This window comes from Falco rusticolus, chromosome 5 (genome assembly GCF_015220075.1).
Source record: "Falco rusticolus isolate bFalRus1 chromosome 5, bFalRus1.pri, whole genome shotgun sequence".
Classification (NCBI taxonomy): Eukaryota; Metazoa; Chordata; class Aves; order Falconiformes; family Falconidae; genus Falco; species Falco rusticolus.
Window position 1 is genome coordinate 60,463,333 of NC_051191.1, and position 16,360 is coordinate 60,479,692.

The 16,360-nt window shown below is 38.4% G+C and overlaps 1 protein-coding gene across 2 annotated transcripts in view; it reads right to left on the reverse strand.

Annotated features, from left to right (window-relative positions):
* POLR3B (RNA polymerase III subunit B) overlaps positions 1-16,360 on the reverse strand; it is an 82,010-nt gene that overhangs the window by 10,079 nt on the left and 55,571 nt on the right. Inside the window, exons 23-26 of one of the 2 annotated variants that reach the window (XM_037389070.1) lie at positions 15,422-15,564; positions 4,417-4,520; positions 3,380-3,546; positions 1,011-1,124 (exon numbers count right to left, since the gene is read on the reverse strand). In XM_037389070.1, the coding sequence (XP_037244967.1) occupies positions 1,011-1,124; positions 3,380-3,546; positions 4,417-4,520; positions 15,422-15,564 (528 nt within the window). The remainder of the gene's footprint in view (positions 1-1,010; positions 1,125-3,379; positions 3,547-4,416; positions 4,521-15,421; positions 15,565-16,360) is intronic. The other variant, XR_005104446.1, reaches the window with a different exon arrangement.

Here is a 16,360-nt window from a genome sequence, read left to right on the forward strand (position 1 = left end):
GCCACTAAACTGTTTCTCTTAAGTCAGGAACATCAGCGATTTAGAATATCAGTGCAAGCAGCCATAGAGCTTGGTTTTAAGGAGAAAAGGTAAGCAACATCAGCGAAAGCTGGATGCTTCAAATTCCCCAAAGGTGCAGATAATACAAGCCAACCTCCAGGGGCTTACATTACCTATTACTCAGAGTACATTTATCTGCCTGACTTCAAAATTTGACACCAGAAGACATCAACATGGTAATCAACCTTTTTGCTGGAGAGAAAACCAAGTTCAGACTTAGTGCAATGATCATGATTCCAAAGGAACTGAGGACATACCTTTAACTGGGCAAATAAAAATGCAGATTTACCATTGGCATGTCTGTAACTCTTGTGATTTATTACTGTGAAAATGCTATTCTCCTGCCTGGTACTGAATGATAACTGTGGACTGGCACATACAACCCTAAATTCAGTTTTAGAATTGAATGGAAGAGTCTGCAAGGCAAAGTGCAGTACACCAGGGATGCAGATTATTCTAATGTTTGTTTGCACCACGCTAAGGCCAATGCATTTGCTTTGCCTTGACAGGTGAAGACATGGGCTGTATCAATATTAACTTGCTGAATACCTAAGGATGTGGAAATATTAGAAGAAATGTATTCCTTCTACTCATACCTGATTTCATAAAAGTACAAAAGTTAAAGAAAAAATCCTCCTAAAATACCTATGATATGAGCAATCTGACAGGAAAGGGCCACAATGTGCACTGTGAATCAGCAGATGGTAGTTTTATCAACTGTTAACAGAAGTCTGAGAAGCAAACTCAGTTTTGGACCACACAGAGCACACCTGGACATTCAGAACAACCTCCTGACACAGCCTACTTTCAGTCTGTAACAGGGTATTAACTGGCAATAGCATTTTGTATCAAGTACCGAAAGGTAAACAAACTTTTGTTTTACACCCATCAGTCAGGTGGGCACACTTCTGAATGTACACAAGAATTTTGTGTTTAGCCTGTAACAATACCTGGTGAGCACTGCTCTTGGTCCTCGAGCTCTTGCATGCATTTTATCCAACACCATGTGCTTTAGTTTCTGGTAATACACAGGGCCAAAATAGATATATGCTTCCAAAGGTTCCCTGAAGGAATAAAAAAAACCAAACCAAAACAAATATTCACAGTTAGCACATAGTTACCTTAAGAGAGACAAGAGTTTCATGTAGAGAAAGAATTTTAAACAAATTCAGGAATCATGAGTCCTAGAAAAACGTGTGTGGGCTTTCAGGGCAATCAGTCTGAAAACCCCACAGGGAATCCTTCTGAACACAAGAGCAGTACAATTTCAGCACAACATACTGCCATATCCACCCAGTGAGGAACAAGCTCCTCAACTCTGGCCATACACTGCACAGACATGCTATATAGTTGCAGGTATGTGTTTCAGCTGTACCACGTTAAGCCCCTCCTCTGTCTGTGCTGGAGTGTTTCAACAGCATCACTAGCAACCAATAAATACTGTAAATGTGTCAGACCCTGAAGCGTGACTTAAGATATTTCTATTTACATTCCTTCACAAAGGTAAGCATATAGGTAAACAAATACAGGCAGCAGAAATGCTCAAAACATCATTTTTATAGCAGCACTTTAAGGAATTTGTGTTTGCATGGATAGCTTAGCACTGGCACACTATAAGCTTGAGTCTTCCCATCCACTAATTCTCCGTGCACACCCTTTTGAAGCACAACCTAAGATTCAGGTGAATGAAAGCCCTCCCTGAGCAGCTGTGCTGATGCAGCACTGCTCAGCAGCTGTATCTGTAGGACAAAAATCGCTGCCTTGGCTGGCACTGGAGGCTCAGACAAGCCGGATAAAAAGGCTCTTGAGAACCATGTTCAGGCACTTGGATCAGCTTGGGAACATCTGTAAGCAGTACGAAGGGTGTTACTTCAGTCTATGAGCTGCAGTAATGGCTAAAGATTTCTATGTTTAAAACACCCCCAATTGTAAGAGCATAAGCACCTAAAGATCAGAAAGCAACAGTTGAAAGCACTTAGTAATTTCCCAGTTACCACCTTCAGCACTAAGAATGACCATATTTAACACAAACTCAGCACAGTCACTGATTTATTTTTAGAAAATGTATGTGCAATGTAAAAGCATGCAGGAGACAACAGTATTGCACCTCCCATTCAGAGTCATTACTGACATGAGGCAGTGTTATTCCAAAAGCTGCCTATTGAAGAAAATAATTAAACTTAACCAGACATTTGGAATTTGCAAACTTCCACATTGTTATGAAATCTGCCTTCAGATTTTGTAATAAACAAATTAAGCATGTGAAATTTGCTTGGAAGAATATCAGTATCCTAAAGCAAAGTCTCTAAATAGGGTACCACAAAGTTGAAGTTTGGGGATGGGATTTTTAGAGCTAGATGATTTTATTCTCCCTAGGAAACAAGATTAGTCAGATTTGTTAAAAGTTACCATGACATATCAGTTAAAGTGTTTCAAAAACCAGATACTTATAGACAATTTATGCAATATGGACTGGTGAAGGAAAACAAAATAATCTCTCTGAAACAAAAAGAGAAACAGCATATGGAATAAGTTGGTAAGATAAAGCGATTAAAATAAAGAAGTATTTTAAAAAAAACTTTAAAAAGAGACCTTAACTTGTTCCTTGAGAAGAAGGGGACCGGGAGGATAATAAAAATAGCAGGAAGGTAGGATTAAGATACGTTTTGGAAGGCAGGCATGTGAAGCCATATGGCCTTTTCCTGTTCCTAAACTATCTTACGTTCTTTGAACTCTGTGTCTCAGAAGCCAGTCCGATCAACACAGCAGGAAGTTTGCAGATTAGAGTATTATGCCAGACTGAATAATTGTGTAATTGAAAGAAGAAGAAGGAAAAAAAAAAAAAAAAAGAGCACACATAAAATATTCCCAAGGAACAGACACCTGCCTCAAAATCTGTATTTTACAGTACCATTAAAGTCAATGTGAAAATGTTTATCTGATTCTAAGCATACATAAGATTTGCTGCCAAAAGAAACTTGAAATGTCTTAAAATCTCTCAGAAAGAAAACCTTGATTTTACCTGTTTTGTCATGTAGTACGCATGAAATTTCCCAACTTCTACTGCAAGGGCCATTCATGTTACAGCCACACAAATACTAATAATTCTTAAAGTGTGGAACCACAAAATACTTCTAAGAAAAAAAAAATAATAATAAAAAAAAGTGCACCACTCTTCAGCCCCTTCCCTGCATCTCACAGAGCAGTTTGGAAATAACAAAGTTTTTGAGCTCTGAGACATGAGAAGACTTTTCAGTTGTGTCTCAACAGGATTTCACCGCTCTTCTGAAACATCTAAATCTATACAGCAGATTCTTACCCCGTGATACCAGACGTTACATAGTCTTTCCCTAGGTAGTTATAACCATGTCGAATAAGATCTTCGCACACATCCTTAACTTTACTGCCTCCAAAAGCTGTTCCATAGTGAAATCTGCCATCGAGGACCCCAGCCTTTCCAGCCAGGAGTTCAATTAACTTTCCTACCTGTGCAAAGAAAAGCAGAGTTAACAGCCTGCTTGCTAATGTGGGCCACTGTATTGGTCACAGCATAAGGTAGCCAGGCAAAGTGTCCGGGACAGCAGCCTGGGTTATTGCATGCAATGGGAGGAGTGGAAGAAGCCCAAGAACAGCAAGTACTCCCTGTAACAAGGGGGAAAACTGGACTGATCACAGGGTCTGGGAAAACCTTTAAGGTCCAGAGTCAGGCAGCTCCATTTTTTTCCAGCTGTCTGGAAAATGAGCACAATCCGGTGTGGCCTTCTGCTCTAGGAAACAGCCTCAGAGACTGACACTCTACAGTGCAGTGGGGGACCAGAAAGGGAGAAGTTAAGAAAGAAAAAAGATCAGAAGCTACACCAAGCAATCAGTGGAGGTCCCATATCAAGGCCAGGCTGTGAGATATTTAGCATGACCCTGCAGCACAGGTGCAAGACTTGCATCAATTCCAAGGAGGCGTGTGTACTGTAACAAGCTATATAGGTCTAGAACAATCACTGAAACTCCTCTCCAACTTCTGCCCAACAGTCTGGCCCAGCCGGTTTAGTGGGCATAGCCAATAGGGAAGGAAGAGGGAGAGCAAGACATTTTCAAACAGAAAGAGTGCAAATGAAGTATTCAGTTGCTTTGCTATTAGCTTATACAGAAGATCTGCATCTCTATTCCTTTTACAGTAGGATGTTTCAAAACATGCAAAACAGAGGGCTGAATACTCATAGAACAGCAAGTGCATAGCATGATGACTGGAGAATATCCTCAGTGAAACCATGTTTCAAACTTTTTTTTTTCTTTTGGCTAATCTACTTCACTTTCCCTATTGGGGGACACTGTCTCTTTAATTGTAACATAACCACTAACCGTCATACGTGAGGGGAAGCCATGAGGGTTCATTATGATATCTGGACAGATTCCTGTATCACAAAATGGCATGTCTTCCTGGGGAACAATCAGTCCACACACCCCTGCAGAAGAGAAAACATTTCAATTCACAAACAGCAAACCACCAGCAGGGCTGATGCTCATCACCAGATTTTCTTCAGTGTTTTCCTCCTCCTCTCTTTCTCATGGATCACTTTTTACCCAGATTCATTACCATGACCAGTGCTCACAACCTGCAGGCTAGAAGAGAGCCCTTGTGACAGGACTGGCAAAATTAGCATACCCTTACATAATGCTCCCTGTGATTTGTGAGTTAGCAAATTAGGGAAGAAAGCTTTAGATACCATTTTCAGAGGCAACCAGAAACTTCTGACCAGTCAGACTGGAACATCTCAAGGCAGACTTAGTTTTTAAAGCTGATGCTATAATTTTCTGGGAAAAAAATGAAGAAATTGGGCCTCTTACAGTATGTCTTTGAACATACAAAATTATTATTGATTCAAACTTTGTTTATCATATGTATCTTCGTTAAATATTGTGAATAAAACCAAATCAAGTCAGGACTTTGACAGGGACTGAGAAGAGGTAAGTAGGGGAAAATAAAATAAATAAAAAAACAAGCCCAAAGATTTTTTCAGGTAGTATTCATTTGCTGAGCAAAGACTGCTTTTGATGAATTGTGAAGTACAATTCACTCCCCAGAATGCTTATATTTTGTTAGTCCATGAACACAAACTGTACCTTTAAAAGTTTTGGAAGCTTTTTTCAGTCACCATCAGTATTAAAGAGAAACATGAAAACTCATTTAAAATAGCTTATCATACATCCCAACATTTTCCTTCCAACTCTTACAATTGTTTCTACAGTGCATTCTGCAGATCAAAATACTGCAGCTATAAATGACCAAGAGATCTAACATTCAAATTCAGGTGCTAAAATGCAGCTGCTTAAGCCCATACTCCTTTGAACCAAAGCCACTGTTTCAGTTGGACAATTTCTTCCAGAAGCCCTTAGAGCTGAAAAAGTCTGCAAGCTATTTGAGATCAGCCTGCTGCAACTGCCAGACCATGTTTCAGGAACAGTCCTGGAGTGGAGGGGGCTCCTGGAAGACTGAGGGTGCTGGTTACATCCCTAAAAAGGCATCTCCCGACCAGCCAGTTCACAGGGGGATATTGGCGTCTGCTCAGGAGGGAGCTCCTCTTCCACTGTCCAAGCAAGACAGGGATAGGTGTATGGAATAGTAGTCAACAGAATGAGAATGGGGGAAGGGAGGAGGGAAAAAAAAAAAAAAAAGAAAGAAAGAAAAAAAAAAAAAGATTGGAGCATCTGGGGCAAGCGGGGTGGTGGTGTATTTACTCTTTAAACCTATTGAAACTAATTTTTATTGTTCTATTATGATAAATCAATAACATTCTTCTACCTCTCACTGCCAAGCAGTAATCATTTGCTGAAAACGAAAAAACTCCAACCCACTATCTCTTGTGTGCACAGCTTTTTTATCCTAAAGTTGTATAGATAGATACTTTATTATATACGTATTACGGCACATACATTTTGCCTTATTCACATTTACTTCTAAGAAAGCATTAGGATGCATCTGGACTTCATGGCACCTGTAAGCCAAAAATTAAATCTTAGCTAACTTAAAATTACTTTAGGCTCTGAAAACCTTTTATATGCCAAGCTGGTTCCCATAGCAGACAGCCACTGTGTTGTTTGTTTTGTGTGAAAGTGAATGATAAAAGATCCATGAAATCGACACAGAAAGGCAGAACAGCAGAAAGAACTGAGGGCTCTCCATCATAGCGGCTTCTACCCTCCGCTGACTTGTGTAACAATGGGACCTACACACCCAACTGCAGATCTAACACAGCTGTGCATTTCATTAGATGAAGAGCACTAGTGACACAAGTAAATAATTAACTTATTCTGGTCCGCTGACTGTGGTTATGAGACCAGTCATAGCTGACAGATTTTAATACAAGTTAACACAAAGACAGCATAATGAGTTTGGAAGTTAAAAACAAAATATTTAGACAGAATCCAGCAACGTGAAGCTCACTAGGCCATTTATAAAGTTTCTATTTTACAGAGGGGGAAAAGAAAAAAGAAAAAGCTATAAAACCTCAATTTTAAGCTTCTGGATTGTAAGAAGCTGCTGCATTTTTAACAGATCTATAGCATGTCGTGTATATTTAGAGAACAGGACAGAGAAGCTTCTTCCTCCCTTATTTTTAATAAAGTTCATTCTTTCTCATAAAATACTGTTTAAAAAGCTGAAAGACACATTTCCCATATACAATGCTAATTCTAAAAGCAAGTAACTGCGATTCTTTTCAAAATGTAAACCTGATTTTATTCTGCAGTCACTTGCCTTCAGAAGTTCTTTAAAAGACTTAACACTGACAGGTCTGCACTGTGAGCTCCTGAATTTGCTACTCTTTCTCATCCCTGGTTGCTGAGCCAGAGTTTGCAGCAGGGCTGCAAAAGCCTAGCAGTTCTGCATTGCCGAGCGGCTGCGAAAAAGTGATTAAGTGAATTAATCCATGTAAGTGGAATTATCACTTGCAACTGGGTAATAAAACAGTAAAGGAGAAAAGAAGAGGCTGGATTTAAGACAGCCTCAAGTTTCAAATGTTACTCTGTCCAAGCACGAACCGCATTTCACAACTGAGCTGCCCAGCTACTCCCCCTGCAATATTCATAAATAGGACACACTCAAACTAGTAAGTAACTTTGCTCTGTGGCTCTTACTACAGGTTATTAAGATTTCCTAATTGTTAATGATTTAGACATCACATGAAAATTGATCCTCAGCATTCATACAGGACATACAAAACAACATGGTTTCATTCACTTCCTCTCATAATCTTCATATGCTACATCTCAAATTTAGCAATACAGTTTCAGATTAAACGCTATATTGCAGTGGGCCTGAATCTGCTCTCACCAGTGCACTCTGCAGTTCTCATCTAGGACCAGAATCAAACATTAACAACCAGAAAAGGCTGTAGACAAAACAAAGTAAGTATAATTTTTTCATGTGGAGTAACAAGAAGGTTGTATATTTGAGCAAGAAAGCATCCATCAGCTTGCTACATCTCAATTCTTTTCAGTTGAAAAGCAAATTAAATTCTAGAAAAGAAACCAACTTTATATATCTATTTCATGTCACTTTAGAATTTTAAGATAACCCTCACACACACACATACAAAAAAAAAAAAGATTAATAGGCATGGCAGTTTACTGGAAGGTTAACAGTTTGAATTAGAATAAACTTAAATCAGAAATCCACAGTGGTTTAACATTCAAGTATAAAACAGCCATAGGCAGTGTTTTTCAATGCTATTGTATGCCAGCCAATAAATGACAGCCCTCTGACTATGCATGATGGCCCCCATCCTCACACACTATCTGCATCAACCCGGCCAGCATCTCAACACCCGTGTACCTCCACAAGGCCCTGCCACAGCACAAATATCCCCTCACCCTTGTACTTTTGTCCTTTAAGAATTTCTTTTTCGAATCAGGAGAAATTCAGTTTCCAGAACTGGTATCTTTTATGTGGTTGTTTTTACCGTTTGCTGACAAAACATGAACATACACAGACTTGTAAAACAGCAGTTCAGCAAAGGGGGAAGGGGGGCGGCAGGGAGGGGGCAGGGACAAAACACAACAGTATGGGAAAGTTTTTCACCGGCCTACGATAAGATGCTTTCTATACACACACATGCCAAATGAAAAAAAATCATCAAATAAGTCAAAACAACCTAATATAGAAAACTAATTACTACCAGCAGGAGGGACATTAGAGAGCAAAGGAGACTAAGTGAATAGAAGCAGCAGTAATACCAGTTTCTATCAGCAAGATAAAAAGCAGCGAATTACTAAATGTGCTTGTTTACTTATTCTAATGATATGGTGGTAAAAGAGCTAAGACTAACTTGAAAGGCATCTCTTTTAGATTTACCAGATCGGTCAGAATTTGGAAATACTCTTGAGAAATCAGACTATGTCACATAATTAAGAGAAGTTGTAGCTATAACACAGTGCTGTATATTATGGACAAGTGACAAATAGTTTTGCAAAAATCAGTAAAGCTAAACAAAAAATGTATGTCTGCTTCAAAACTCTCTAATTGCATACTGTGTTGACTAACTAAGCATAAAACAAATCCAGAAAAAAAAGTGCTGCATCACATAAGCTTTGTTCAATATTGAATCATTCACTGATCTATCATATCACTTGCTACATCCCATTTGACATAAGAGGTAAAGAACAGAATTAAAATTAACAGATAAATAATGCATAAGTAAACTTGATTAGTTTTCTTATTAAAAACATCACTCTAAATGAGAGGAGGTGCTAGAAGACAATACAGTTTGTACACTGCTTTCCCATGAGCTGCTGAATGGTCTGATGTGATAAATTTGCATAGTCTGAAGCACACAAAGAGCTGATTAATTGAAACCCTTACAATGCTTCTGGAAGCAGCTATTGTAAAACAATAACCATAGGAACTTTACAAAATACACATGGCTGAATGAGTCAAAAGCTTAATAAAATGTGTGTTCAGGATACACTATTTGGAAACAGAATTAGAGATTTTTATTCTGTGCCATAAAATGCTAAATCACCCTAATTTCAGAAGTTCAGTTGAGGATTTACTGAAAAGGTCAGAAGGTTACCTGTTTGCTGCTTGAGATAAAAAAAATGCTGTAATTTTCTTCTTAAAACAGCAAGCTAAGCAGCAGTTTTGTTAAAAATAAGTAGAAAAAATGGTAAGAGAAGTTTTAATGGCATTCTGACAACTTGTTTTCTCACATCCAACTTCTGAAGATAAAAATAAGGTAAGAAATTCCTACCTTTCCTGATGGCTAATAACTACTAATCATCCCACATTCCTGCAGTCGATAACAGCAAATTATTTTTAATGCCACTTCAACCCTTTAATTCCTATAAATCCACTGATGTGTTATTTGAGATAAAGTACTAAGTCTGACTTGTAACATGGGGGAAAATGACACAAGTAGCTATTTAAAACTAACATCTTACTTTACATGTTCTGCTTATACATGCTGTAAAAGTGCCCATTAAAAGCAGAAAGACAAGTTGTTCTCAACTATTAAGTCAGGCAAGCACAAGACAGATGCTCATACTAGTAAAAATTTTGAAAAGTAAGCAAGGTCAGACTTTGGTAGATAAGCGGTATTGTCATGAAGTTTATGTAGTTGACAATGCTGTGAATGGATTTTGTTTTGACACTAAAGAACATGGTTCATTTAGGAAAACAAAGACCATCTTTCATGAATTTAAACTCCCTTCCTTGTCTTTAGAGTTGTTTAAGTGCAGATACTTCAGAAAGGTTTAATCCTTTATCTTAGATCTTCAGCTATTAAAAAGCTTCTGTTTGCCAGTTCAAACAATCTCTTGCTTAAATACAGTTTTTCCACTCCTCAGGAATACTGTTCAGTATTGCTGCTTAGTTCTGTGATCTACAGGACCTTTGTTGGAGGTGTTAATCCTTTTTCACATGAGAGACTGAGAAATGTTCTTTCAGAGAAGTGTTATATTGCTTTTTTTCACATCAAAGGAGTCCAACTTTTTCCTCATTGTGACTTGTAGCAAAGCAAGAGGAAATCTGGAAATATAATAATTTAGATTGTATGGATCTCAGATGAAGCTTCTTTAGCTTAAAAATGCTTTAGCCTTCTGTGCTTTGAAATATGACTTTGCTTGAAGAATGCAAGATTACATAATAAAATAATTAACAAAAAAAGTTTCTTCATCCTTCTGGAAAATATACAATGCAATATAGTTAAAACAAAGTCCTACAGCTCAGGATAAATCTTCCCTGGTAGGTAGCTGTTTATTTGTGAGACAGTAGAAGGTTAAGGGCTTTACAGACTAAAGGGACAATCCCAGCCCCAAAGATCTTACTGCAACTTCCAGTTTGAAGATGAATATTGAAACAGAGCAAAATACTTGTATTTCAAAATACAACATGATGGCCTCATTTTGTGTTTTTTTTCTTTCCTTCTTCCCATATACTTCTTTGTTGACAGGTCTTGAAGGAAAGGCTAGCTTTTGCCGGCAGCTTGGAAGAAGTGTACTTAAAACACGGACTTGCATGAAAAGAGGGTGTGGTGGACAGGCCAGAAGCAGTGACCCTTGCCAATACTGTGTTGACATGTGAGAGGACACAAAGAAGGTAGCAAATACAGAGGCAGTGGCATAGATCTATATTATTTAAGAGGCCCGCAAAATCTACCTACAAATTTAATGAAAGGCTCTTCTCTAACAAAAGGCTAAAGCTGGTTTGTGAGATTTAATCTGTCGCATCCCAGACAATTTCCAATTCTCTTTCTCTGCTTCCTTCTGCCCCAGCAACAAAGTATAGCTTAGAAATACAAATCAATTTGGAATTGAGGAAAAAGTCCAGGAAAAAAAACCTTGAGAAATGTGGTTTCTGCAATCTCTTATTTAGCAAATATTTTATTACTTTGAAACCACTACTAAAATTCCATGAAATCAAATCTCATCTTCATGCATTCCTTCTAGAAAATAAAAATATTACACAGCAAAGACTGACAGTACAGAGAGAAATATGCTTTCTCTCCTCACTGAATCAAGGTACTTGTTAGTTTAAGCTCATCATAGATTTAAGTGGCCTGATGATGGGCTTAAAGCTAACACTCACAAATTAAACCTGAAGTGGTAATTGCTTGCATTCAGATGAAGATGAGACAACAAATTATGGGCTAATTAAAAATTCTCTCAACGGAAAATGTTAAACTGTTAGTATTATGATTTCTGTTTCACAGTTGTCTATATTCCTTTGTTATGACTGATCCTTCCCTGATCTGATGTCAGAGAAGGATGATACTAGTTAAACAGCTAGCAAAGGAGATTTTCCCTTTCCTTTTTATGCCTTTTTTTCAGTTCTACAATTGCCTGTAATCTAACATTAACGTCAGTATCTGGTTCTTCGCTGTATACCAAAGCTGCACAACAGTGAACTCCACTGTTCTTTTCAGGTTTGGTGGTTTGGCGGTGTGTTTTTTTTTTAATCTAACACATGTATCTTCTCCACTAAGCACCTTTCTCCTTTCTCCCATTTATTGTAACGTTTTTTTCCATAATGTACTAAAAGTCAGCAAACTGCCTGGTTTACTACCAGGAAGGCAACATAACCTAGTAGTATGTAACAATTTAGACTATGATTGCTCCCTTAGTCACAAGAGGTTACTACAGACTGATGTACTGGATGGCTAACAAGCACATGCCTGAAAACTCTGCTGTTGCAATGTTCCCACTCATATCTTCAAAACCAAGCTAAAAGGGCATTCACTATTCTGAATAATTGATGGGAGTTTGGTTTATTATTATGATAGGTCCAAAATCACAGATAAATGGGGAATCAGTCATTCTAACCTGATGCAATGCCAAGCTTAATTATGAGCACCCTCAAAGTTCTCTACAGCATTCAGGTTGTTGTCTTTCATTACCATGGGATTTCCACAGGTATTTCACTTTGGGGAAAAAAACCTACCAACTTCCTGCGGCTTTGGGGATATTAAAGAAAATACCACCAGATTCCAGTACAGTGCGTATTAGGTTTTTTTCTGCATTTGACCACAAATATCAGGGGTTCACGAGTAGCAAAAATACTCATGAGATGTCTGTCCTTCAAGACCTCGAAAATGAGCTTGCTCTAGACTGTGTGATGCCTTATGTGCATTTAGTGGCCCTCTGCTCCTTAAAGCCATATTGCAGCCTGCTTGATACAATTCTGTTTCCTTCTGTCATTCCTCCACTTCTATCTTCTCTTCTGATGGTTCTAGATTTGTGGAGCACCCTTTTTCTTGATTTTTGGAGTGGTATGAAAATCCAATCCATTTATGCCCTGTTCAACTATTTCAATAGGTGCACATCAATAGCCCAAACTAGGAGAAAAATCTTACCTGCTTAAATTTTTCATGCAAATGGCTATAAATATTTTTCATGATTAACCGAGCAGTTTCTTTAAAATTATTTGTAGGCTTAGTTTTTTTAATTCTAGTAAGAGAATTCGTCCCGCATAGTACTGGTTGTATTGTTAAATAATAACTTCCAAAATAAAATTACGCTTGCCATTTGTAAGGAGAAAGGATTAATGAGAGGAAGCTCAAAATACATGAAGAAATGGGCTTTGCTCTAAAAGTGGTCATAGGCTTAAAAACACTGCACATCATCATTGTGTATGAAATTTAAGAAGTATTTGAAAGAGACTCTACACAAAATCTTCCTGAAGGAGAATCTTCCTGGAGAGAAGGCAGGAATGGAGCAGTTGAACCACTCCAACTGTTCACCTCTTTCTGTTTGCCTTTAAAGCTAATGATCTTCCCCCTCACTTGCCCAAACTATCCTATAGGGCTGTAGTGCAAGAACTAGACTGAATTTTAAGAGGAAAGTCAAGAATGTACTGCTGCTGCTTTACTTTTTTTAAGCCTTCAACAGGCACTGGTTTCCAAATCACCTAGGGACTCAGTGAGAATTGCTTCCTATTTTTAGATCAAAAGCTATCTTGAAAATACTATCAGGAAAAATGTTTCAGTGCTTATCAGAAGAGTTTCTATTTCTTAATGACAGCAGAAACAATGGAAGAATTTCTTTAGAATAGTTTCAAGAACCAGTTTTAAGGGTCTAGGGAAAGACGCTGTGGAAGTAAGTGTGATCTTGGAGAGAGCTGGTTGTATGTAGCGAGAAAGCCTGTGTTGACTGTACTCCATAGAAAACACACACAAACTTGAGGCAACATTTGGTAACGGCTGACATTATGATCAACTACTGCCTTTTGTACCCACTTGACCTCTGTTGATTGTTAGGTTTGCTTTAGGTAGATGTTCTGATCATCAAATCTGGAGAATACAGAAATGAGGATTACTGTAGTTAGCTCTGCATCTCATGACAGGGATGCAGTCTTAGACTTCAGTTACACCTGACCATCTCATTGCCACTGATGCTTACGTACTTTCATAATCCCAGAAGGTCATAAAGTACGTCAAGTTTGACTTCAGGCTACACATGTGAGTAAGAAGTAAGCAGTGGCATGAAGCCCTATAAAAAAATACTTCTTACTTGTGCCTGGGGTCCATCTGTAAGCAACCGCTCTTCATACCTCTTCCAATTGCAAAGACACTGAATATGCTGGAGATGATCTTGTATAAGATTCATCTAAGAAAGCTCTAGAGCTGGATACTGTCTGTGTACTGGTGACATTTGTTGCAGTTTCATCTCTTTTCACTGGCTCAGTGAAATCTACATTTCTACATGCAGATCTACATGCAGATGTTGTGCAAGTATCAGCTCTCTGCTGACTGACTCCAGGGCATATTTGCCCACAGAGTTCTCTGGTTCTGCTTGAAGAACACAGGCTGTCATTCAACAAGGTCAAACCCAACATGATGCTGGGAGTAGAGCGGGACCATGTCACAAAGTGCTGAAAGGGACACTTTCAGGGAGCTCCACCTAACAAAAAGCACTCTCTTCCATGTGTCTTCTGACAAAGAGAACACTGCTCACGGAAGGCCAGTTTGTTTGCAAGATGTCCCTTAGCTAGTATTGTAATTTGATGTATTACTGCAAAGTTCATTGACTACAACTAGTTTTAAGTATTAGTGTTTCAAATCTAAACAGTGTCCTTCGTTACGTCCTCAGTTCCCTCCCTCTGCCCTCCACACAGACCTAGCGGATACTTGTGTTATGAGACGCAAAATGCTGGTGTGTTTTTCACTCAATGCTCTGGCTCCAGTTCCTCAGAAATCAAAGCAAGGCAATAACAATTTTTTTGTTCCAGTAGCTATTAAGACGTTTGTTCAATAACAGGAAAGGAGCGTATGTGCTGTAATGGAAAGGATTTGGTAATATCAACCTCTTTGCCTCCTCACCTGACAAGACCGAGCAATATTCTCAAACCAAAATAAGACCTAAAAATATAACAAGATGACAATGTTCAGTTAATAAGTTCAGCACAGCACTAAGGCAGAAGGTATGCTGAAAGCACTAAAAATCTAGATTTTCCAAGTGAACAGACAGATCAAAACACGTCAAAACTTGCCCCACATTGAGACCAATGGGATCAAAACATGCTTTTAAGTCAGTTACAGTCAGACTGTTTTCAGTCACATCTTTCTTAACACCCTTCCCACACCTCCCAGCCCTCTGAGATTCAGAGAGGATGGTCAAGTCACATTGTTTTGCTGTTAAGGTCAAAGGCAGTCTACTTCTTTTTTCAACAGATATGGAAACAGGCTCCTGATTTTCATCTTACTATCAACACTAGAGAGCTACATGCCACCAAGAAGCTTCCTAGTAGGTACCCATTTTCATTTCTCAGGTTGAAGATCCAGAGGTGCCCCAGATCATGTCCCAGGTGCATTTTTACAAACATTTTCCCCTTCTTTCCGGTCTCTGCTGGTACACTCCAAGTTGCATTCCTAAGTTGCTTCCCTTTTACAACATGGTTCTCGGCTATGTATCTGCAGTCTTGTCTTCAGAGCAGTATGTCTGCCCAGATGACTGGCAGACATCCCATTCCATCTCTGGTCTTTTCTGTCCATTCAGAACCAGCCCTTTGACTCTTTCCTCCAATCTCTCACTTGATAACCCATGGACAAACCTATTACCTAAAACCAAACACACACTTGGGAAAAAAATAACAAACCTGAACCAAACCTCAAAACCATGTTCTTGTTTAAAATGGGCAACAACTGTATTTTCCAGATTCGTAAATAAACAGAGAGTTGTGTTTGCTAGTTCCTCTCCCCAGTTCCAGAAACAACATTGCTAAATTAGGTGAACTTAACCAAAAAAAGGGATATGGTCTTCTACCACTGCATTCATAAAAGATCCAAACCAATCAGTGAAAACATGCATGATGATACTATATACATATAGTTGGCATACCCAACTCAAATTTATTTTTATTAAATGTGTAGCTTACCTTTCTGCCCATGACGACTGCTAAATTTATCTCCAATTTCTGGACGTCTAGTTTGCCTCAACAACATTTTGATCAAGAAAGCATCCTCTGCATTTGATGAAATCATTACTTTCTCAATATAAGAATCAGTTGCACCTTTGTAGCTAGTACAAGAAAACAAAACATGAGTTTTAAATCTATGAACCAAACACAAGTTACAAGCAAGTATCTGGGTATTGGCAAGCTTCTGGCCAAACTGTAGTCTTCACAGAACTCATATATGGGATGCCAATGAAGCAAAGATTATATATACATAAAGTTCCAGAGTATGGTATGTTTCTGGAAAAGAAAAGGCTTAAGAGAGATAATAGAACCAGAGGGAGAATTAAGCCAAACTTGTAAAGAACAAGGTGTATTTTTTTGTCACATAGACTCCTCTTGAAGAAAAAAAAGCTTCCTAGTATATCGCAGATTTCTGGATCTTCAGTTAAACAAACAAAAGCAAAATACAGAGTTATAGTTGAAGAAGGGAGTTTCAGGAATATACCATGGATATTTAAGAACAAAATTAAGGCATAATATCTTGACTGAAACTATGCATCAGATGCAGGTGTGGAAATGAACCAAGGGCAGCACACAGTATGAGGTACAGACAGAGATGAACTCTAGAGTCCAAGATGCAGAGATTTTTGGACAGAGTGGGGAAAAAAAAAAAAAAAAGAAAAGCAGGTAGGCGTGACAGAGTAAGAGGAAATTATTCCGGTATCAGCTTTTTTCTATATATTGCAGAATGAGGGTAGAGCAGATTTTAGTACCTTACTTATATACTTACAACTTATATACCTTACAACTATAAACTCAAGAGCCCTGGATCCATGTCTTTACCTAGCAGGATTGCTTCTTTCCTCTTGATAATGACACTGTTGCCTCACTTCATTATTATTAACTTGTAGGAGTAAA